This window comes from Centropristis striata, chromosome 7, assembly GCF_030273125.1.
Source record: "Centropristis striata isolate RG_2023a ecotype Rhode Island chromosome 7, C.striata_1.0, whole genome shotgun sequence".
Lineage (NCBI taxonomy): Eukaryota > Metazoa > Chordata > Actinopteri > Perciformes > Serranidae > Centropristis > Centropristis striata.
Genome location: NC_081523.1, coordinates 25456174 through 25479074, shown reverse-complemented (window position 1 = coordinate 25479074; position 22901 = coordinate 25456174). Strand labels below are relative to the sequence as shown.

The 22901-nt window shown below is 38.5% G+C and overlaps 1 protein-coding gene across 1 annotated transcript; it reads right to left on the bottom strand.

Annotated features, from left to right (window-relative positions):
* Positions 1-1361: 1361 nt before the first annotated feature.
* Positions 1362-21766, bottom strand: tars1 (threonyl-tRNA synthetase 1). Its single transcript, XM_059337814.1, has 19 exons — positions 21587-21766; positions 20653-20730; positions 19951-20141; positions 18303-18426; positions 17523-17647; positions 16616-16733; positions 16466-16530; positions 14743-14821; positions 14358-14504; positions 13491-13589; positions 12108-12274; positions 10903-11065; positions 8201-8338; positions 5418-5495; positions 5231-5331; positions 4670-4774; positions 4366-4438; positions 2409-2523; positions 1362-2261 (listed from the first exon to the last, which is right to left on the bottom strand). Exons 1-19 carry the CDS (start codon positions 21644-21646, stop codon positions 2113-2115), a joined length of 2175 nt encoding a protein of 724 aa, XP_059193797.1. The 5' UTR covers positions 21647-21766; the 3' UTR covers positions 1362-2112.
* Between the last annotated feature and the right edge of the window lie 1135 nt (positions 21767-22901).

The following is a 22901-nucleotide window of genomic DNA, read 5'->3' as shown; positions in this document are numbered from 1 at the left end:
TTACTTGCAATTTGTATAGCAGCCAAAATCAATGTTTTCATTGGCCTGCATTCAGAGTCGGGCGCCCACGGCCTATTCTGCAAGTGTGAGTACATCTTTCACTCCAACTTTAACCTCAGTGCTTAATGTTCCTACTTAAATTAATGGGATACGTTTGCATGATTTAAATAGGTAATTTCCAAACAAAACAGGAAACAGTCAGCAGTGTCTTCTGGAGCCAGTGTTAGAGCAGGAGTTTCCAAATCTGTTAACTACTTCATGAATACTAACTCAGCCTTAGTAAGCAAAGAGTGACTATAAAAATGCAACACTTAAAGCCACTACAAAGGTGTTTTAGTATTTTTGTGGTGTTTTTTCCAACACAAAATAAAATCCCCTGACATTGCTCCGTGCAGGGCCATTTTCCCCAGCTGTTACACTGCTGAAACACACTGCTGTCACTGTTTGTCTGTTCTAGCAGTACGGCTTGAGTACACAGATAAAGCAGCACCCACTAGTGGTTTGAATAATAATCTGAGGCTGAAAGTGGGAGTTGGGTATGGAAAACAAACACAATCAAGTGGGCCAAATATGTATCTATGTTTTTGGAGAAATGCAGTGAAAGCATTATTCATAAGATGCACTTATTTGTTTGATCTTTTCTGCATGTTTGATCCAGCTATTTACTAGGAATTGGAAACATTAATATAAAGCGGTTTTAAAAATATAAAACTGAGCAGAGTATTAGAATGAAAAATAACATTCAGACCTTGGTGTAATGGTGCAGACAGCAAATGGTCTCCGAGTTCAGTTAGCATGTAATAATGAGACGCATCAGGTGTTTACCCTCCAGCACATCACGATTCCCATCCTAAGTGATGACGCACTGGTGGAGGAAGGTGATAAGTATCCATTTTTACTGTAGCGGAACACCTTTCAGACACTCATCTCGCCAACTCTCATCCACTACTCTCTTGTGGAAAATTAAACATTACCACTGTCAAGCGATCTAATAATATCAACTTTGACCTCGATATGCAGGATCGTCAGCTTGTGCAGTTAGTTGTGACTTGAAAAACTTGTATTTCATAAGCAATGCCGAGTGTTAGTAGAACCCACAAACACATATCGGATAAATTGAACCTGTTGCTCATTATGATCTGGATTTATGGTGACTGTCAGCGGCACGACTAATTTATTGCTCTAATTATTTTCCTGCTCATTGACCGTCTGTCTTTTTCTCCACACCCTGACAGAGATGAGTAATGGTCAGAAGCTTAATTAAAATGCAATTCTGAAGATAAAAAAAAACATGTCTGAATGCTGCTGAAATGTCACCATGGATATGAAAAGGTAAATATTTAAGAAACATAACGCAGGGATTAAGAATAGATTGTTTAATTATCAAAATTGTAACTCATGTACAATTCCCTGAAGAATGAGACACAAACTGTAAGGCAGTGTAACAAACCATTTCCCCTCTGTTTTAATCATTTCATCAATCAGCTGTTCAATAACCAATTTACACAGAAGTCTTACAAGTTGTTTTTCCATATAAGAATGAGTACAGCAAACATGAGGCTTGATAACCGGAAACATAGTGATACAGTGAAGGCTGGAGATATACTTGCTGTTTAACCACGTGTTTGCATGCACAGCCGGACGGAATCGTTCACATATTTTTCTGTGTACGACGTGTGTTGGAGGTTTTCATTAGAGAAGTCAGAACTAATAAATTTTGTTCTGATTGGGAGTATGTAAATAACAAACCAGGAGGTTACTATACTCAAAGATACCAGACTGAAGATTCTAAACTGTCTCAGCTTTATTGTAGACGATATGTAGACCGTTCATTTCTGCCGACGCTCCAAAAAGACGCAGGACACGTGAAGCAGCCATCATTCACACACAGGCCAAAACGTTGTTAACAGCAAGTATACCTTTGGCCTAAGACGCAATGGAAGACACAATTGTTGAATCTGAAAAACATGATTTCCAGGGGACATAAAGCAGAGACTAGGCAACAATGGGAGAGTTTTATTCCTCACCGAAACCTGATTTTAACCACACGGCCCTTTTACGACTCAAGGTGCTTGAGAGAAGCTTGAGCTGATAGCAGCGATTTGAGACAGCTCAGAAGTCCTCTTCAGCGTTTCGACTCCTGCAGCTCCTGAGTTGTTTGAGACGCTCGATGCACTCCTCCACTGTGCGCTCGCCGTGGACCTTGTTGTCCCGGGTGCGTACGTTGACAGTGTTACTCGTCTTCTCCTTCTCTCCCACCACTTTTACAAGCAGGGAAACATGCAAAGAGGACAAACGGGCAGGAAAAAAAAAAAAAAATCAATATCTTGATGGACAGTGAGGAAGAGATAAGAAAGATAAAGAAAGGAAATGGACAGCAGAGTGACAGAGTGTGTGTTGCCACTGACCCAGGATGAAGTTGTACTGCGCCAACTGGGCATTTCTGATCTTTTTGTTCAAAGTGCAGCCGGTGTCAACATCCACCTCACTCATGAAGCCGCTGTTGTGGAATTCCTGTCGTACCTGCCACATTAACCAGAGAAACAACCACGAGTTAAAAACTGTAAAGTCCATATCAGCATGTTTTTCAAAATTATTATTTTCTTAATCATTTTATTTAATAGACCTCTACAAATTGAGTTTTTTTCATGTGGACTAGCACATGTTGGATGGGTTGTCAATTTGCTTGCACTGAAGATTATTTTCTGCACCAATTATTTTCACACTGTGTGGACCTGCTGTTGCTTTCCAGTTACATGGATATCAGGACTGTGCAGCTGTTGATTTTACAAACAGGCTTTTTGTGCAAGTAACAATGTGTTCAACACAAAAAGAAAAACATCAAAAGGTTGAGGTTCCACACAACTCAAAGGTAAACTAAAGTTTATTAGAACTTAGTTTTTATTTTTTGCTCTGGCCATCAGTTGTATAAACATTGTACTCGTTACAAAATAGGTTCAAAGGAGAAACAAGTGCAAGCAGCCAAACAATCAGAAAGATTAGTCAGGTGGGTTTGGAAGAGAAAATGATGGGGAATTATAAAATTGTTATCCAAACTGTCTGTCCATAAACTGTGATGGATTTTTAAAACAGACTACCGGATTCAATTTTAGACTTCACTTGCTGTAGTTCTGCAGTTTTCCTTCTATAACCTGTGTGATTGTCTGCAATGTCACATTTTGAGATCTCAGCAATCACTTTGGGGAGTACATGGACATGTTTAGATGCACACTGGTATTCCACTATTTAACCCAATGACAACATGTTGAATTAGGTATGGGTCATGAAAATGGTATATTCAGTTTAGGTATTCTCAATGAGACCCCTTGCCAAATGTTGAATTTTCAGATTAAGCTGTGGATTTGCCAATACTATAGCTCATTTCATATTAATATCACAGTTTGTGACACAGCCTCTGGCCTGCTTATGGTCAGCTCTGTGTGAGATGCATGCCCGAAGAAAAACCTGCATTTCTGGTCTGAAGGAGAAACAACCCTACTTCTAAACATAATGAAAATCTTGGGTATCAACATATTTTTGACATGTTGTCCAAGGTGGTTGGAATCACTTAGTACAATTTCACCAGTGCCAGATCAAACACAGCAGATCATTTTACGTTAATCAGACTATAGCCAGCTTCATGTAAACAGGGATATTAAGTTTCATCAGCCATGTAAACAGCTTAGTAGGAATACTGTCTTTTTCAGAGTAAAGGCAAAAATCAGAATATTTTGTGCTTGTAGACGTAGTTGCTATTATCATAACTAACTTTTTTTTTTTTTCGGAATGCGCTTCATGGAGGAGCAGCAAAAGTTTGGTAGCTCTCTGTTTTTGCATACATTTTTGCATAATAGAAGTGATGGCCTGAGCACTGAAAATGAAAGCTAAGTTGTACTGTAACTGTAGTCTTCCTTCAAGTCTTTTTTAAAGATGCAGAAACATCAAATTCAATAAAAGTGACAGCATTTTATGTGGTTTTGATCAACCATGTTGTTCCAATTCAATACTTTAAAGCTGCATCAACAAGCATTAAACATCACACTACAACCACAATTAACACAGCAACAACACTGAAACGGCACAGGATTCCAGTATCAGTGATAAAACACACTGTTGTATTAAAGTGTCTCATAACCTCTGGGAATCGTACACCGCTCATACTGAATATATTTAGTGTATTCATATCTACCCCTTACTGTTATTTGTATTACCACGATATGTACGATATTTTACAGCTTTTTCTACTTCTGGTTCGATGCTTAACTGTATTTTGTTGTCTCAGTACTTGAAGTCTGTGCAATGACAAAGTTGAATCTAGTTTCTGCAGGGAGTATATGGACCAAAATAGCAGTGGTCAGTATTTACCTTCTGAGCGTACTCCTCACAGGTCGGTCCCACAGGTACAACCATCACTTGATTAGGAGAGAGCCACAGAGGCCTGAAACAGAACACAACACATTGAGCTGGCTAGCAGAGAAGCAGGACACGTACCTTTGAAAAATGTACACACACAGAAGTGAGGGTGATTTTTAAATGTATAATTCTGTTAATTCTGTCAATGTGAAAATCATTAACAGCGTTCACAAGGAAATGCAATGAAACAAAAGTGTCTGTCTGGGGTCAGCAACTAATTGACAAATCATCCTTTTAAAATTGATTGTTTACAAACCATTTGCCTCCGTAGTTTTCTGTCAGAATAGCGATCATCCTCTCTACTGATCCCAGGATAGCTCTGTGGATGATCACTGGTCTCTTCTTGTCGTCACCGTCATGGCTACAAAATCATTTGAAGGGTAAAGGACAAATTAGGAACTCCTAGGAATTATGAGATATTGGTATACTCTCATCATTCAGGCTGTGTTGTTTATGTTGTTTTCTTCTTTATGTGAAACGGTAAAAAGCAGTTTTAAAGCAAAATGAAAAAGAAAAATCTATAGCCTCGGGGTGGCTTAAAAAAAACTTGGTACTTTTCCATAAATGCACATCATATAGTTTCATTTAAGACAATCCTATTTTCTGCTTTCACATCAGCACTTAATATTATCCACTATTTACGCTTTGATTTATTTCTTTTGATTGTTTGACTGATTGTTTTTTACATGAAACTTTGATCATGTTCACTGTATAACAATATGTTTGGTTATATGACACAGGTGCATTTGCACCATCAAACATTCTATTCTTCTGTTGGTTCCCTTTAAAGTGTGTATAAAAGCAGTAGGAGAGTTACCTGACAAAGGCGAGATTAAAGCGGATCGGGAGCTGGAAGTCAAGCTGAATTGTGGCACACTGGTGGTACCGGCCAATGGCATCCTTGATCTGAATGTCGATCTGAGAAGAAAGGACACAAGCGATCAGCAGTAACCCTCCTGCTGCTTCACAGTTTAAGTGCATCATTACTGCAGCGCATGGCTTACCTTTGGTCCATAAAAAGCTCCATCACCAGGGTTGAGAACCCATTTCTCCCCAAAGTCATTCAAGCTGTTCTCCAGTTGCTGTAAAAACAAACAATTACTGCTTTGTTACAATGTCAATGGCTGACCAACACGCGAGTACACACAGTGGTGTTAAGCAAAGTTGTATATTTAGACCTGACATTTTCTTCATCTGGAACTAATCACTGAACTGAGAAATGTTAACGTCTCAATAATATTTTATGGTTGCTTGAGGGAGTTAATGAGGTGAGGGAAACATGCAGCGAGTTCTGTTCCAGTCACTATGCCAAGTTTGCAAGTCAGTTTTTTCTTTATATAATTTTCCACCTTTGTGGATGCAAACATTAATCATAAAAAGTCAGTGCTGATATTAGGAAATGTTTTCCTTAGGGAAAAAGTCTCCTGATTGGTCAACCAAACAGCTCTAAAACTTATAGGCCATTCAAATTCTCACAACTCCAGATTTTATGCTGGTGAACTTATTTTATCCCATTATTTACACATGCAGTGAGTAACAATCAGCACAATCTTCAAACTGTAGTCTTTAAGTTCTCTGTAGTCTGATGGACAGAATAGACCAAAGTGGTCCATAAGTAAATAGTTACTGTGGCCTCTAGGGATCACCACGAATTGATCTTCAACTGCCAATCTCACAGTCGAATCATTTCAGTGTGGTTATGAAACAAAGGATCATTCCATTCAGGCTATATAGGGGCCTATTTTAGTATAAATATCAGCCTATTAATACTACTGTTAATAAAAAAATGATAGCTCTTCTACTTCAGAATTAATCTCCTTAGTATGCATAAATCAACAAGGAGACAAAATTGTGATATCGAAATCTGCAGGACCATCTGAGCCCCAGGAAGGCTAAACGCCATATAAACAATTCTCTGTTCAAATCAGCAGGGGGAGGCATGTAGAAACAGCTGATGGCCGCAATTGGTGGCACTCGCACTCGCTTTCTCTCTCTCCCTCTCATTTTATGTCCCTTACTTCCCTGTCATTTCCCTTCCGTCTGTTGATTGCTACAATGATGTGGGAATGAAATTAGGCCCGGAAGTTCTATTTGCAAACACGAAATGCAAGCAGGTTGAGAGACCAACATGTTCCACCTGTCTGTCTGCTCAGTGGCAGTGCTATGGACAGTGCACACCTACAAACACACCCACTACACACAACAAACAGGCTCTCTGACACATAACTTGAGGTTGTGATCTGACACAGCAGCCAGGCAGTAGTTACATGTATCTAAGCCAATGATTAAGATTTTCTGATATTTTTCTATAGATACATAATGCTTAAAAACACAGGGGAAACAATAAGCAAAAAAATAAAAAAAGATATGACTATCAGTCGACAATAGGCGAGACTTGACAGATGAGATTAAATTATGTAAATCTTTAGTCGGGGACACACCTAGTGGTCAATGGATTCATTGTTAATAAAACAACATGTTAGAAATAACTCCCACTGCCATCCATAATGTTCTGCTGGCTGCGGACAAAAGACACGCTTGACAATGAAGGGAAAATTTTGGGGGACGGAAATTAAAAGGAACTCTTTAACATTTATAAAATCTGTGTTAGTAGCTGTATCTGCATTTTATCAGGCTCACATTTTACCATACTTATTAAATTGTCATCTATTTAAAGTATGAATGTGGATACAGTTCCCTGTGTCCCTGTGTTCCATGTGATTTGTTGGATCCCAAGAGCAATCAAAATCTTTCGAGTGGGCCATGGAGAAGAAAAATGTTGCATTTTCTGTCGACAAAGCAGGATGCATTTTGCCACCAAAATAAAGAGACAATCAATATGATAAAATATAACAATTAAGTTAATGGGAGAGATGACATATGGATGGGCATTTAAAGTATCATCTGATTCTGTAACCAGTTTACAACAGTGTGAAGTAAAAACAGCAGAGGAAAGCAAAACAAACGTCTTTGTGGCAGAAATTGAGTGCTGCAATGTGCACCGCAGATGAAAAACTTCACTGGTGGAATAAAAAATACTTCACAATCTGATCAAGAGGAAAACAAATGTCATGTGAAAGAAAATCTCACCCTGCAGTAAAATTCACCGCATGCTGTGTCTCTGTCAACAGACCTTTTCATTCATTCAGAGCCTGCCAAGTAAAGGCTTGCCAGACTAATAAACTATTTGTATGTGCTTCGTATATTTGTGCTACTGATAAAACAGTATAGTTAACTTGTGGCACCTTTATCCAACAACAGATTCATCTGTTAGACTCAAGTTGTCCCGAGAGACACTTGCTGTGTTTCATCTATGGCTGAAAGCACCAAGCAATAAAGAGTCATTATCACTCACTTTAACTCACTCACTTGTTATTACTTTGTTCAAGGTAGTTTTAAACACTACCTGCCTTCTCTTTAAATACCTTTTTTCTCCCAGAGAAACTTAGAGCTGAAAATAAGATGTAAAATATAGAGCTGGCCCACTGAGAGCGAGTTTGATTTGACAGCAAAGGCAGACAGTGACTGCACTGATGTAGATTCTCTGGAGATGAAGTATTTTCTGCTTCGGAACAGATAGCAGCTCTACAGAATGAAACTCATTCATTAAAATATAAATGTTCTCTGGGTCGACAAATCAAACTCACATTTGCCGTCTGAAGTGGCTCCAGAATTTCCATCTTGATAATAATATCACAGATCAGCATCTTAATTCTCCAGTGAGACTTTGTGAGAGTGCTGTTCACATTTCCAACCATACAAGAGACACAAGATGCCTTCTGATTACCTTTTCTGCTTGCTCCCAGACATCCGGGTCCCCCAGGAACTTCTCCGGTCTTGTGGAGAGGTTGAGTTTGAAACTGAAGCCAAACACGTCATACACAGTCCGCAGGAAGTCCAGGCAGCCTTTAATCTCGCCCTCAATCTGGTGTCAAAAAACAAACGTCAGAGAATTAGCATCATCCATCTGGACATGGCTGCAAGTTTAATTTCTGGTGTAAAGCCTGATTTCATCTTTGTTTCTTCTGGTGTTAACAAAGAAGATAATCATATGATGTAAAAAGAAGAATATGAGGATAAACTGCTCATTTTATTGGAGATAATACATCACGATTAGGGCTGGGCCTTTAATTGAATTTTATTTTTAATTATGATTTTGGCTTCTAAAGATTACAAAAACAAGATGATATGATTAGTATGTATCCATTTCACAATGATCATTTTGTCTTGTGATACAAATCCAGTGCACCCCTAACCTTTACAGTGGGGGGAAACCAGCTCCATCAGTAACAATTCAGACAGAGAGTGAAAATAGGAAGACACTACAGTCATGTGTTGAAATGATTGAAGAATGCCACGTGATGGATTGCTTTTCCTTTCTGAGAAACCATAATCTCAATCCTTCTGTGTTAGTGCTAGCTAAGTCTAGCTGAATTGACCAATGCAAAGTTAAATCCCACTGACTTTGGTAAGTCACAAAGCAAGTAACAGTAAAAGCAATACTTTCCAGTTGCTGCAGTCAAAGTGAAAAATTAGAAGTGAAACAATTTGTGTAGAAAATGCAATCAAATAATTAACCATCCAATCCCATTACTGATAAAGAGAAAATGAAATCAGTGGGATCCTGGCTGCAGGTTGTTGTGTTACCACATCAGAACAAACTAATTAAGAAATCTCTTGTCTTCCAAAATCCTGTTTGTGTGCATCGATAATGGCAGTGCTCCTCTTTGGTGAAAGGACTTAAGATGCAAGTTGCTACACCAGGCTGCAGCAGCCTGTGGAGTCTTCTCACTTAACCTGAGATTGTGACAGACTGTTCACTGACAACATTACCTAAATTTATTCAAGACACTTTGCCAGCAAGACACTGATGGCTTCTTCAAACAGGTATTAATTCTTCTCCACAGAAAGCCACTTCTCAGTAAACTGTGAAAGCTTCCCACTATGTTTACCACTGTGTGCTTGTTGTTTTTTCTTGACATTATTTAACTTTCTTTGTTTAAAAAAAAAAAGTGTTTTTGGAAATACATCTATTGTATTCTTATTGATCTAAAAAGCAAGTGGAAACATTTGTCAAAAGGTACTGCTAGAAAAACGTGACTGGTATTATTAAAATCAAGACTTAAAGAATACTGCGCTGATTTAGCATGGCACTCCTCTGACATTGTCAGACTCATGATGGACAGTTGTGGTTGTAAAAGTATCAAAATCGATACAGCAGAAAAGATATATTGCCTTTTTCATTCCACACATTATTCTTCCTTGTCAAAACATGGCAGCTACATTACCCACGATTCAACTGGACAGTTCGGTCAGAGAGTTGGGTGTTTTGCGCTATTGTGCTTGTTAGCCTCAAGCAGAGTTGAAGAGTGGGCTACAGAGGTCTGTTAATGCTGCAATCCATTGCAAGTCGGAAGTCAATAATTTCGTTCTGTTATTTCCGACTTTGATCTAAACGCGTCCCAGGGCATCTGCTGAGGAAAAAACAAGCCTACAGTCAACTGATGTTTGTAAGGCAAGTTTCTGAGCTTCATGAGCATCTACAGAGGACCTACATCAATTAGCACAACCCCATTATCAAAGAGAACTGTCTTATAAATATCATTCAAATAATGTATAACAGCTCAAAATATTCCGTTTGTGGAAAGGGTCCAATGAGATCTTAATAAGGTCAAAAGAAGTGGTTTATATCTAAGCAGATAAAAACGGTTCACACATCAGGAAGGGCTTGGTGACATGGCCAAAATTCTCTATCCTTATATAGGTAATTTCACATCCCTGACCATATATATCATGATAGAGCATGTTTTCAGAGAATTTAATAAATAAATACTCAGTATGAAATAATCACATTGTAAAGCCTTTTTTGGGATACTGCTTATGTCACGCAAAACAGTGCCTCTATGATTTGCATATATACATGATGTAAATATCGCGGTAATGCAGTTTGGCCGCTGGAATTTATACAACGGAATGCAAAAAGCTATAGAAAATATGTAAAATAGCCATTTCAATATATTAGTCATATTGCCCAGCTCGAAGGCCAGATGTGTTTATGTCGGTGTACTCTGGCTAGATGGATTTTGGCCTAGTTTCCAACTTGCAATTCCTTCTTGAACAACTGTTTCATTACACTTTTTTGTGTCAGAGGTTGTTTCTTTCAGTACAATGTATTGCTTACTCAACGCCCCCAGATTAATAAAAATTTAAAACTTGTAGTTTTCCAACCCACGTAAGCGCAGCTGCCACGAATAACACCGCTTGAGTCAATTAAGCAGAGCTTGGGCAGCTCTCTCTGAAGCCAAACAAGGCTTTCGTAAAAAAAGGGTTTCACATATAGCTGTATTCCACAAGATTTGTAAACAGACTCTGATGCCTCTGAAGTCAAATTTACTGGCAGCATCAGCAAACTTTTCTTATCAGACTTGTACGACTCCAAAGTCTGTGAACTTGACTAAGGTAATGTCAATGCATCAGAGCAGGCCTCACCTGGTCCATGGAGCAGAAGATGTGAGCATCATCCTGCTGGAAGCGGCGCACACGGGTGAGGCCTGTCAGGGCTCCTGACAGCTCGTTCCTGTGCAGGACGCCAAAGTCGGCCATGCGAAGGGGCAACTCTCTCCAGGAGCGTGGCCGGTGATCAAACATCAGACTGCAGCCAAACAGACAGAAAGACATTGCATGAAAACTACACAAATTAAAAATGCCGTCTTCAACCTCAAGTTATCAAAATAACTGATAATTGCTCTACTGCTTCAATATCATTATGAAAGGCTGCATTCAATATTTAACTGACATCCAACACAAACATGTTTGCAAGCTCAATTTCCATTTCAGTGTGATCTCCAGAGGGGCTGCCAGTGATAGCACAAAGATTGGAACAGTAAAAAAAAGAGATAAAAGATTTGAATACAAAGAGCTGCAGTCTGGCTCTTTACACTGCAATGCAGCATTCAGCCGTAAATTGAACTGGGTCATTCAACAACTGAAAACATGGCAAGAGCATCAGTCCATTACAAGTTGTGAGGAGATGAATGGCAATCTATTGTAGCAGTGAAATATAAAACTATTTCACAAAGACTCCACTCATGTTAACAAAACCTCTGTGCAAACTTGTATAAAGCTACTCAAGTGTGATAAAACATTGCTTAATGATTGTCCCCGTTTGCCACGGCACAGTGGTAGAATCTTATTTTGTAAAATATTAAACTAAATATTGTACCAAGGTTAAACAACAGTACTCCAAGCTCATTAAATGCTCCAAACACATTTAGTAGTGCAGAAGAACAAACAACCTTGGCTTCAACAAACATGTCGTTTCACTGATTAGAGAAAGAAACCAACCAAAAATATCTATTTCACACTGGAGCAAGACTTGAAACACAGTTTGTAACAGAAGTAGGTGTGTGGGTTTGTTTTTCTTTACACTTTATGTTCATTCTAGGACCTTTAAGTACCTAGGAACCTATAATAAAAAAGTTCAGACTCTCAAAGCCTTAATCATCACATTTAAATTGGTTGTATACATAGAACTGTGAAAAATAAAGTTTACATAATTAATTTATACCCACAGCAATCAGGGTATATGAACACTTCATTTTACCAGATGTTTAGTGCTTATGTCAACTCATTAAATTCCTTTATTCTTTAGTTAGGGTGTTTCTCTAAATATGAGGGGAGGGGGGGAGGCTCACCAGTGTCCCGGGCAGTTCATGGGTTTGAGGGCGAAGGTCTCCTTCTCTACATCGAAGGAGAACATGTTGTCGCTGTAGTGCTGCCAGTGGCCGGAGGTCTGCCACAGCTTACTGTTGTAGATGTTGGGCGTCACCACCTCCTGGAAACCCCTCTTCCTGTACTCACTCTGCCAAAAAGCAGAACAAGGATTTCACTAATGGCTGAGTTACTAGCACCACAAGAAACTCAGCTTCATACTGCTCTGTAGTACACATCACAGCTACAAACAAATGTATAAAACTCTTTGTCAACACCCGGGGACTAACTGATAAAACATACATAACTCTGCAAGCAAAGCCTGAGATTTTTGAAAAGCAAACTTCCTCTGAGAATGTTTAAACCGCTGCATATCCACATCACAGTTTGTTTACACATTATAAAGGGGATTTGGGGTAAACTGAAAGAAAAGGTAGGCATTTTATAATGCTTTAATGCACCTTGAGTTTTGTCTGATATCAGTTTTAAAATTCAAAACAGAAAGGTGATGGCGATAATGAAATAAAATTGGGTAATTTATTTTTAAATCCCGATCCTCATATACCCAACAAACATTTGAAATCTCTAGGTGTTTGGCTGCTTGTGCAGACAGGGCTTTTTAATAAACACATCTCATTACTCCTCAGTCAGAAATCTATTTTACCACATCAAAGTGAAATTGCTTCCAATGTGCACTGCATTGTGACTGCACTGACTGAAAACCAAGAGTGAGTGTTTTAAATCAGATCGATTTTGTGCCTCTTTATAATGGAGCAGGAGCGGTTTTCTTCAGTGCTGTCAATCACATCTGTTTTACATGTTTCAATTCATTCCAAATAAATAAATAAGCCATTTTGTGAAGATAACACAAAGGTTTTCTATTACAGCCAAAAATAAGATATTGAGAAAAATTCAATGTGTTAATATCCATTTAAAGCATCGCTGTTGTGAGAACAAATGGTACAGATATGAATTTTAAAGTATGTGCCTGCACATGTTCATATTATAGTTGTGAAAGTAACATTTTATATTCGTAGCCCCTCGTTGCTTAAAAAAAAAAAAAAAAAAAAAAGGATCCATTAGGCGTTTAAAGAAGACAATTACATAAAGTTGTATCATCAACATAAAACCATTAACTTCCTACTCCCCTGTATAATATGATGTTTAAAGTGATTTCTAATTAAAGCGATACATCTTGTGAATACATAAAGCCGTTATTATTGCACAGGCAAACTAAAGGTCTAAATCAGTTCTTCCCTTCTCCCCAGGTCTCCCTGCCAATTTAATTTTTCAGATTCATACTCATACGTCTTAAAGTTTAGAGTGAGATCACAGTGGATACTGTGAGTCAGAGAGCTTTGACTTACCTTAATGAACTCAATTAGGGTGTTGTAGATGAAGGCCCCCTTAGGCAGGAAGAAGCAGCTCCCTGGACTCAGGTCGTGGAAGAAGAACAAGTCCTGTTCCTGAATAAGAAAATAAAAAGGGTTTGTTTGTGTGATGGAAAACTGAAAAGGGCCACTCCGGCCAAACTGGTTTCACTTTAAAATAATGAAACAGCTCATCACATATTAAAGTAACTAGGGTTTGTCTGACAATGTACTCATTCTTCTGCTTAGATTGCTTTCCCACATCTGTTGTTGAACAGCAACAAGTTTGTTTGTTTGTTTGTTTGTTTTTTAATTGCATGGCAATAAAGATGGCCTTACAGTTTAATAAAACTGTTCCAAGTTTGTGAAGAACATCTAATTGAATGCTGCCTTATGCCATGGGTTAATTCTGCCATCACTCAAAGCGGAAAATGGGTCATAGTTAATTTTTTATAACGCTATTCTCAGTATTTCTATCTAGATTGATATGTAAATGAACAAATCATGTAAATGAACTTTCTAACAATTCACCAAGTAAGTGATATTTTCTAAAAGCATTTGTCTGACATTCAAAAACATAAAAAATAGCTTTTCTAGTTGTAGGATAATTGTTCTTGTTGCGATACTGCTGATAATGCACCAGGAGTATCACATTTTCACACTGTTCAGAAATGGCTTTGTAACATCAGACACACATCAAACCCAATCCTAGCTCTTGTACTTTAGAAGTGTTCTACCTGTATTTCATAACATACCATAAATATCCTTCCTTTGTAGGAGTAAAGCCTATAGGAGACTATTTTAAAATGACTATGGAGACCAACTCTTTCCTAACCGACAGCTTCTTCACATCTCAGTTCATACCCGGCCCAGTTTGCGGTGATCTCTGTTCTTGGCTTCCTCCTGAAACTTCTCCCACTCTTTGAGCATTTTGGGGTCAGGGAAGGAGATCCCATAGATCCTCTGGAGGGTTTCCATGTCCGCCTTTCCCTCCCAGTATGTAGACGAATTCTAGCACACCACAAAAGGAATATGTTAGCTTTCATCAGTCTTTTGGCTCCATCAAACCCCCTGAGAATAAAGCAGAAGGTAACTCTGCTCTAGATATGGGGACAAATTTGCTTACTAGCAGACATCCAGGGCAAAGACTACAGTATTGAAATACCATTTGGTTTAATCAGCAATTTTTCAACATATACACTAACAGGTTTCCTGTACATGATGCATAGCTGAAAACAAAATGGCTCACCTTGTGGACCTTTAGTGCCTTGATTTTTCCTGTATGTCTCACATGGGGCCCGCGACACAAGTCAATTAAGGGACCACACCTAAGATATAGAAAGTCTTTAAGTGTTGAGCATTTTCAAAAAATGCTACATGGGATATGTGTTCTCGATACATTTCTGTTTTTATCAAATTCCGTATGTAAGTATGCATTAATCTCTCTCTGTGCTTTTCCACTCTTCCCTAAGCCCAGTGGTTTCTTGTGAAGATATAAATCTTTAAAAACAAGTAACGAATGTATGACTTAATTGTTTAAAAAGGCTTGAAAATTTTCTTAGTATATCTGGGCACTAGTTTTTAGTAAACATTACCCAAATAGAGGTAAAAAGTGCATTTTTGTTGGGTACGATTTTCACTCGCAAATTTGTTGTGAGTGTTTACAACAGCATGAAAGTGTCTGTGGGATCGACAAAATAGAAAATTCAAAATAGAATAAAGTGACTATTAGGGCTGTAAATCTCGAGGCACCTCATGATTCGATTATGATTCAGAGGGCTACAATGTGATTATAAAATGATTATCAATGCATCTTGAAGGATCCAAATTTTGGATTTCCATCTTTGATCTAGCTTTAAAACAGAGCCTGCTTTCAGCTGCGTAGGAGTCATTTTAAAGTTGTTGCCGACGAAAACATTTCCTGATTGTTCTTCATAGTAAAAGTTATTACAGGACAGGAGGCCTTTATTATGAAGAATTTGTAGCACATGAAATGTGTTTATCCACCACTATACAGCCGCTGCGTTTTACAGCCATCTTTTTTTTTAAATGACCACTAGTCACACACCTTCCGGCAGTTAGCCCTGTTGAAATGCAGACACAAATCCCTGCCATGCTGAGCAGACACACCAAGTCAAACCAGGCCAGCACAGTGGGTTTTGGATGTTAAGTGTATGCACATGTGGTCACATGTACAAAGCAAAAAACTCAATATTTACTTGGCAAGATCTGAATCTGCAGCAGTACGCTGCCTAAATGCTTTGGGGAGATGGACTCGCCTTACAATCTGTTTATTTACAGTTCATGTCATTGCACTGATTGACAGATTTGGGCAATGCCGTCGTCAATGAAATGTAAGTTTGAAGTGAATCACTGCTGACTCTGATGTGCACAAGGAATCTGCAATCTCAGGTTTATTAGCCATCCTGAGAGATCTGCAGTGGCAGCGAGTAGGACGCTGTTTAATGTGAGAAACATTCAAGAGATTTGCGACGCATCTAAAAAATTTGAATTTTTTACAGCTCTAGTGTCCAGGTTCATCATTATGCTGCTGCTGAATGAAGTGAAGGAGGTTAGCTCCAAAGTTAGCAACAACGATCGAAGCTTACTTAAGGTGGACTGACCTTTAAGGTGGACCAACTATTCTCATTTTAGTGACAAGCCACTGCTCGTTGGCCTTTGTGAGGTACATTGCGAAAAAAATATGTCAGTTTTATCGCATTTGATACCATCCATGTAGCCTATCTATTTGAAAGAATTCTAAAAAGTAAATGACAGTTGTCAGTCTCATGATAGCATAACCCTCAGTGAGGAAAATAAACAAGTCGATTGACCCGAATTGTGACTTTAAAATCGAATGTATAATCAAGTTATGAATTTGAATAATTGTGACAGCCCTGTTCAGTGGGATCAATTTATTCTTGGTTTTGGTATTTCTAGGCGCTACAAAAATACAGAGGGCCTGAACTCACCTGTAAACCGTGGTGGTGGGAGTGGTAACCTTCTCATTCAGAATGCGGCACTTAAACTTGTTGTACTGTCAAGGAGAGGTAGTTGATTTAGAGTTTTGTTACTTATTAAATTATCCTCTTTTTTTGGGATGTGTTTGTGTTTTCAATTACCTTGAACATTTCCAACAGTGTTTCCTTCCTTATCTCCAGCCTCTCAAATGGCTGCTTCTCCTTGATTATTTTCTTGCACAAGGTCTCCAGACCTGGGAAGTCATTGCTTGATACGCCCCTGTTCCAAAACATCAAGAGAAACACAACAAGAGCATTACAGCCAATAAAAATGGCTGTCTTACATCCTACATTGATATGCAAAGAGCATTCAATGCTAAATTTAGTCTGCCAGTGTTTCTAGAGGGCATAATGGAGGTGACCAGACAATAAGCCATGTGACCAAACCTTTTGTTCACCAATGTAATTTTTAGAATTCCAGAAACTGATAACCTCAGCCGAGCATGGGCAAATAGTTAAAAGTCCTTGGCTTTAGGGTTTCAGCAATGTCAAAATATCCTTGTAAAAAAAAAGAAAAAAAAAACGTCTCCAAGAATGCCATTAGCATAAAATGACTTCATTAAGGAGGTTGTAGAATTAATTAGACAGCACTCCTCACGCTCTCCTGCAGCCTGAAGCAGGGAGAAATGCATCTGTTTCGGGGAAAGGTCAAGTGAAAAAGCTGTTTACAAAGAAGAAGTGTTCAAATTTCAGATGGTGTCTCAACACACTTTCAAAGCTCCATAGACCTAATCTCTAGTTGTGTGTTGTAAAATAGATTTGCTTTTAGGCTTCCGAACCCTATGGGTAGATATAAAAAGATGCAATTTCAAATCCACACCCATGAAAAATCAGGCTTGACAGCATTAGTGTCATTACAATCCACCTGTTTTGTGTTTGCCACCGGTCTCAGACATGCTGAACCAGACTGACAGTTGCTAAGCCTCTAAGTACACAACAAAATAACACGGAAAGCTGACTAACAACTAATTATACAGACAAATCTGAACCCAAAGTCTGTGTGACTCACTCATTGTTCTCCAGGAACATGTCGTAGTAGAAGCCGTTCTCGATTGGAGGACCGTAGCAGAGGCAGCCTCCATACACCCTCTCCATGGCTTCGCCCAAGATATGGGCGCTGGAGTGCCAGTAAACCTAAACAATAAACAAACAAATTCTCTCAAATTCCTTTGTGTTTTAAAAAAAAAAAAGTATGATTGTGCTGGAAAATCAAGACTGTTGACCTTCATGTCTGAATTTCTTAAGTACTTAGAAATGTCAACTGACAAATGGTTCATCTACAGGTACGATATTCAGCACTTTACATAGAGAGTGAAGCTGAAATTGGGCTTTTAATTTAGGACCAAGTCTCATTATTCTCTAAGGGACAAGTTACTGCCACTTTTATGACAGTTGATGATTGCAGCAGTGTTTTACATTCCCACGTCTGCTCTTAATGTCTTTGTGTCTCGGACAGTTGGTAAATCACAGAGCTTTGAGGTTTATTATTGATTGTAAAACTTTCATTCATCATTGTAACCTTGCCTGCCCTACCTATACATCAAAAGATGTGAACTAACTCTGCAGGATGCTGTGTACTGGTAAGCGAAACCCTGATTTGTTGAAATCAGTCAACACTTAGAAAATCCAAAAAAGGAAAATAAGATTTTAACTTTTGAAAAAATGTACATTTATAACCCTAGGATCTCCTTTTTAGGTTTAATGGTGGAAAATCCGCTAACTGTAACTGAGAAAAGCACAAAAAAACAAATGTAAGCACTGTGTTATACCCAGGGATGTGTCGACTTACAGCTTGAGCCTCCTCATCGTCAAACTTGAGCAACTGAAGGCTGCAGTCATCCTCCAGTGGTCTGTCCAGGTCCCACACACCGTTGTTCACTTTGGCGATCACTGTACTGTCGGCAAGGCCTTGACTGGAAGTAAAACAGGAAAATATTCCACATCACATTCATGTGCAGATGTACGAAGACATAAATTATATTTTGACATTAAACTGGCGAGACCAATTTTAACAATAAGCCTAGTCAAAAGTGGGCAAATCTAACGTGTTCTGGGGCATCCCCTTCAGCTAAAATATATAAGTTTGAGTGATATTCCAATATTAATAGGTATAGCAATGACCATAAGACCTTCCAATACTGATTATGTAGCTGTTGTTTGACGTAGCACATGCCAACTTGATGTGTGCATAATTACATGAAAATGGCCAGTCAAACTGGAGCTTTCAAATTAAATTCTTCTCAGAAATGATAAACAGAAATCTTAAACAGTAATTGTTCTGTGTTTGAATTTTGTTAAAATTATTTATTAAGATTTTTAGAAACCCCACAATACAAGAACGACAGCCAATAAATGATATACTAATAAATTGCCTAGCCTTGTATAAAATCTAAGTCTTCTGAAAGTTTGCCATCAAGTACTGATCATGGGGCGCGGTAATAACCAGTCCTATGATAGATGTAGTTTGACTGGTCTTACAAGGTGTTTGACGGACCTACAGACAAATATCCTGAACTCAAGGAGGAGATAAACGGATGCTGCTTACAACAGAGTAACATCCCTTTAAAGCCCCCACCCCCACGCTTCTGGAATTAAAATACACATACAAAACTATTAAGGCACTTGGAGAGCGCAGACCTCCGCCAAGGCCAAATGCCCTATCTTGTAATGTTAACTAAAGTGAAAAATAATTTATGTAACTGCCTTGTGCTTCAGAGCCGCTTCAAAATTTAATGGGTTCTTCCTTAGCCAATGCCACATAGTTTCATGACAATCAGGCCAGCAGTTGTTCCAAAATCCTGCTGACAAAAAGACAAACCACTTGCTTAAGTCTTGATAATTTGAGGACCTAAAAACAGTCTTATGGACCACAGAAAGTTAAAAACACCAACCATATACTTCAGTGTATTCACTGCATTATAAAGAAAATACAAAGGTGTGGCTGGAGCTGGTGCTTTTGAGTCAGTTGGAACAATTCATCATTGACTCTTAGAACGATAAAGCTGTTTATGTTTCCCGGTGTTTGCTGTGTGTCCTGGTCATGGTTACTTTGGTTATTGACATTAACACAATCTTGGCACCTACTGTATATTGCACCATGCAGTAAGAGAGATCAGTCTCAGACTTTCCCACCACAAAGTTACCAGAACTTTTTGACACTAATGAGATTTTTAGTATTTTCTTGTCTTTAGTGGATGGTGTAAGGTTGGCGGGTGTCATTTCCAATTACTGCTTTCAAAATGTGGGTGTTATGAAGCCTTGTAAAACTGTAACACTGATTAGAGGCTGTACAAGTAAACTTGACAGCTAATCTTTGGAAATTAAGTTCCTGACACAGCCTTGAGGTTTTCTGTTTCGGTTTTCTTTTTTGCACTACATGAAAGTGACGTGTCACATTTAAAAAGTAACAGTTGCAGAGAACCCATCATCACACTGACCTGATTCCACAGGCCACCTGGTACGGTGTGGTCTTCCAGGACTCAGCATCCACAACCTTTCCATCAGGCAGAGTCACCTTGATGGGACGGCTGTCTTTAGCAGCTCTCTCTGCCATCAGAGCTTCATGCTCAGATTTTAGCTTGTTGTACAAAGTGAGACGCTCATCAATGTACTGGGGTGCTGGCGACAGCTAGACGGAAACAAAAAAGGTGTGAGTAAATGGAGGATAGTGGAAAATGCTGTCACTGTGTATTGCTTTTATTGGCAGTTAACCTTGTTGCCTAATCTTCTCAGTTGTGTAAAAAAACATCAGAAAAAAACAGTGAGAACACAAAGACACATCAGTACTGTACTGTACTGTGATGTACTGAGGGACTGAAACCAATACTTGTATTAATAATATTGCCATTTTCTTTTCTGAAATCCAAACTTCCAGGCTAGAACTATCTCAATGTGATGTCATTGTAGACATTTTATTAACAGCACTTGAAAATATCTGCAGCATTTTATCACATTTACCAGGCTTTTACTATACTATTATATTAGCTGATATAAAAAAATATCTGAGACATGTGGGCATGCAATGACTAAGATCTACACAAATACGATACGTCCAATGTTTTGCATTCTTGTAAATCAATGCGTAATTATGTCTAATAATAGCATCTACATACTTTCTGATGCTTAATTTAGTGACTCACCTCTGCCCTGCCCCCAGAATCCCCAGCAGCACCTTTAGCCTTCTTCTTTCCTCCATCTTTACCGCTTTCAGTTCCCCCCTATCCAAAAGCACATGACATTAGTCATCTTTTATCAAGAAAAAAATCGCATGAAAGACAATTTTAATATGAAACTGATTCAGAATCAACTTCATGGATACTTGGAACATTATTTACATGGATACAGATGGGAAAGATACACAATGTTTGACACAACAATACTAACATACACTTCTAGCATTAGGCACATAAACACATTACCACTATAAGATATTTGTTATTTAAAAACTACTTTCTAATTTTTTGCAGGGGTAAATACAGCATACAAGTGATCCAATGAGAATGTATAAATTGTTCTGGTCAACCGACAGCGTCCTTCAAGATGTAACGTACACTAGGGTTATTATTAGACATTTTAGTGAGTACAAACTAGATTTTAAGAGAGAGCTTTGCATGAAAAATCCATTGGGTGCCTGCCGATTTGAAAATAGAACATGATTTATTCATGCAAGGTCCTACGAGTTGGCCACACATGTGTAAATGTCCACAGATAATCTGTGAAACATGCAAATGACAGATTTTTGAATTGAGTTTGGCACTCACTCTCCCAAGCTATACGTGTGACAGTCACGTTAGCCAAACCAAACTCCCCGGCTGTGCTCGAATATGGCAATGTGGCACAATTTATCACTTAAATCACATAAAAATAAAAATTAAACAAACATTTGTTATGTTACGGGTGACGATTTAGGTAACGTTAAGTCATTGTGAGGTTACTCATAAAAGCTAGTTGGCTGCAACGTTAGCACCAGAATGCTCTTGGCTAAATGACAGCATGCATCTTACCACAAGCTAGGCTAGCCGCTAGCTGGCTAAAACCACTTGAATGTAGCCGGTTAGGAGACTGAAGTATCACCTTTTTTTTCTCGTCCACTTGTAGTTCGCTCATTTTCTCCACGACACTCGGGTCAGCCATCTCAAATGAAAAGCTACCTCACTTTGAGAAATAACCTTTGCAAGTCTAGTAGTAGTAAAGTGTAAGTCTAGTATACTGTATGAGCAGTCTGGGAGCCGGGTGAGCGCTGATGACGTTCCCGGATATTGCAATTCTGATGCAACATTACCATTACTGAAGTAGGCGGTGCTTTGAGGCTAACAAGTCAAATTTTGTTTTAAATCGTCACCCTGTTAAAAAAAAATCGCCTAACTAATTTTTTCAACTTTTACAGGAAACACAAAAAACTTCATCAAAAGTGTAACATATGACATTCATTGATAATTTCACTCAAAAGGATGTAATAAAGGATGGCTATTGGCATAGTAATAACACTGTATGTAAATGATGTGACTTAAGAGAAATAAATTACTTAGGCAATTTTTTGAACATGCATTTGCAACTTAAGCAAGATATGGTAACACTTTATTTTGAAGGTGTCTAGATAAGAGTCACACAAGCCTGTCAGAAACTTGACATGACAAGTATCATGAGCATTAATGTTACTTCAAAGTGTCATTAATGTTCATGACATATCCCATGCATTTTGTACAGTCTATGATCCCATGTCATGTTTATGACACGCTCATGTCACTCTTATGTAGACACCTTCAAAATAACGTGTCACCATATCTTGCTTAAGTCACAAAGGCATGTTAAGTCTAAGTCACATTTTATTTTGACTTAGGCATAATAAATCCACTTAAGTCACACACTTGACATAGGCCATTATCTTAAAGGGGTAAAATCACATGATCTGATCAACTGAGGATGTAGGCGATTATACCATAGGTGGCCGGCGTCATGAGGAGATGATTTAGGCAAAAAAACAATTTTGACAAAAAATGACTTAGGCGATTATTTTAACAGTGTGACGAATTAGTAAATAAATTAAAGCAGTGTTCTTTTGTCTTTGAACCGACTGTGTGGTTGTAAAAACATGTTGCAAGCACTGGCGTAGCCAGAAAAAAGACATTGGGTGTGCACCAGCAATACTGGGTGTGCCAAATTTATTACACCTCCACAAACATTCAAAAGAATGTGTCTCTGGAATACAACATTATTAACACAACAACAACAACAACATATCCACACATTCTCTTCAGTAATAGTCAACAGTTAGTTCACAGCAGGTCTAAACATTCACTTGTGACGTGCTCTCAAATAAATCGATAATGCTACCTATACACCAGAAGACTTTGAAAAGATTTGGAAAAGACTCCTGCAAGACTATCAG

Excerpts from the sequence above, each read along its gene's own strand:
- tars1 (XM_059337814.1), bottom strand. The coding sequence starts at position 21,646 with ATGGCTGACCCGAGTGTCGTGGAGAAAATGAGCGAACTACAAGTGGAC. Across the intron at positions 13,590-14,357 it reads ATCACCGCAAACTGGGCCGG|GAACAGGACTTGTTCTTCTT; the intron begins GTATGAACTGAG and ends TTTCTTATTCAG. Across the intron at positions 11,066-12,107 it reads ATGAACTGCCCGGGACACTG|TCTGATGTTTGATCACCGGC; the intron begins GTGAGCCTCCCC and ends GTTTGGCTGCAG.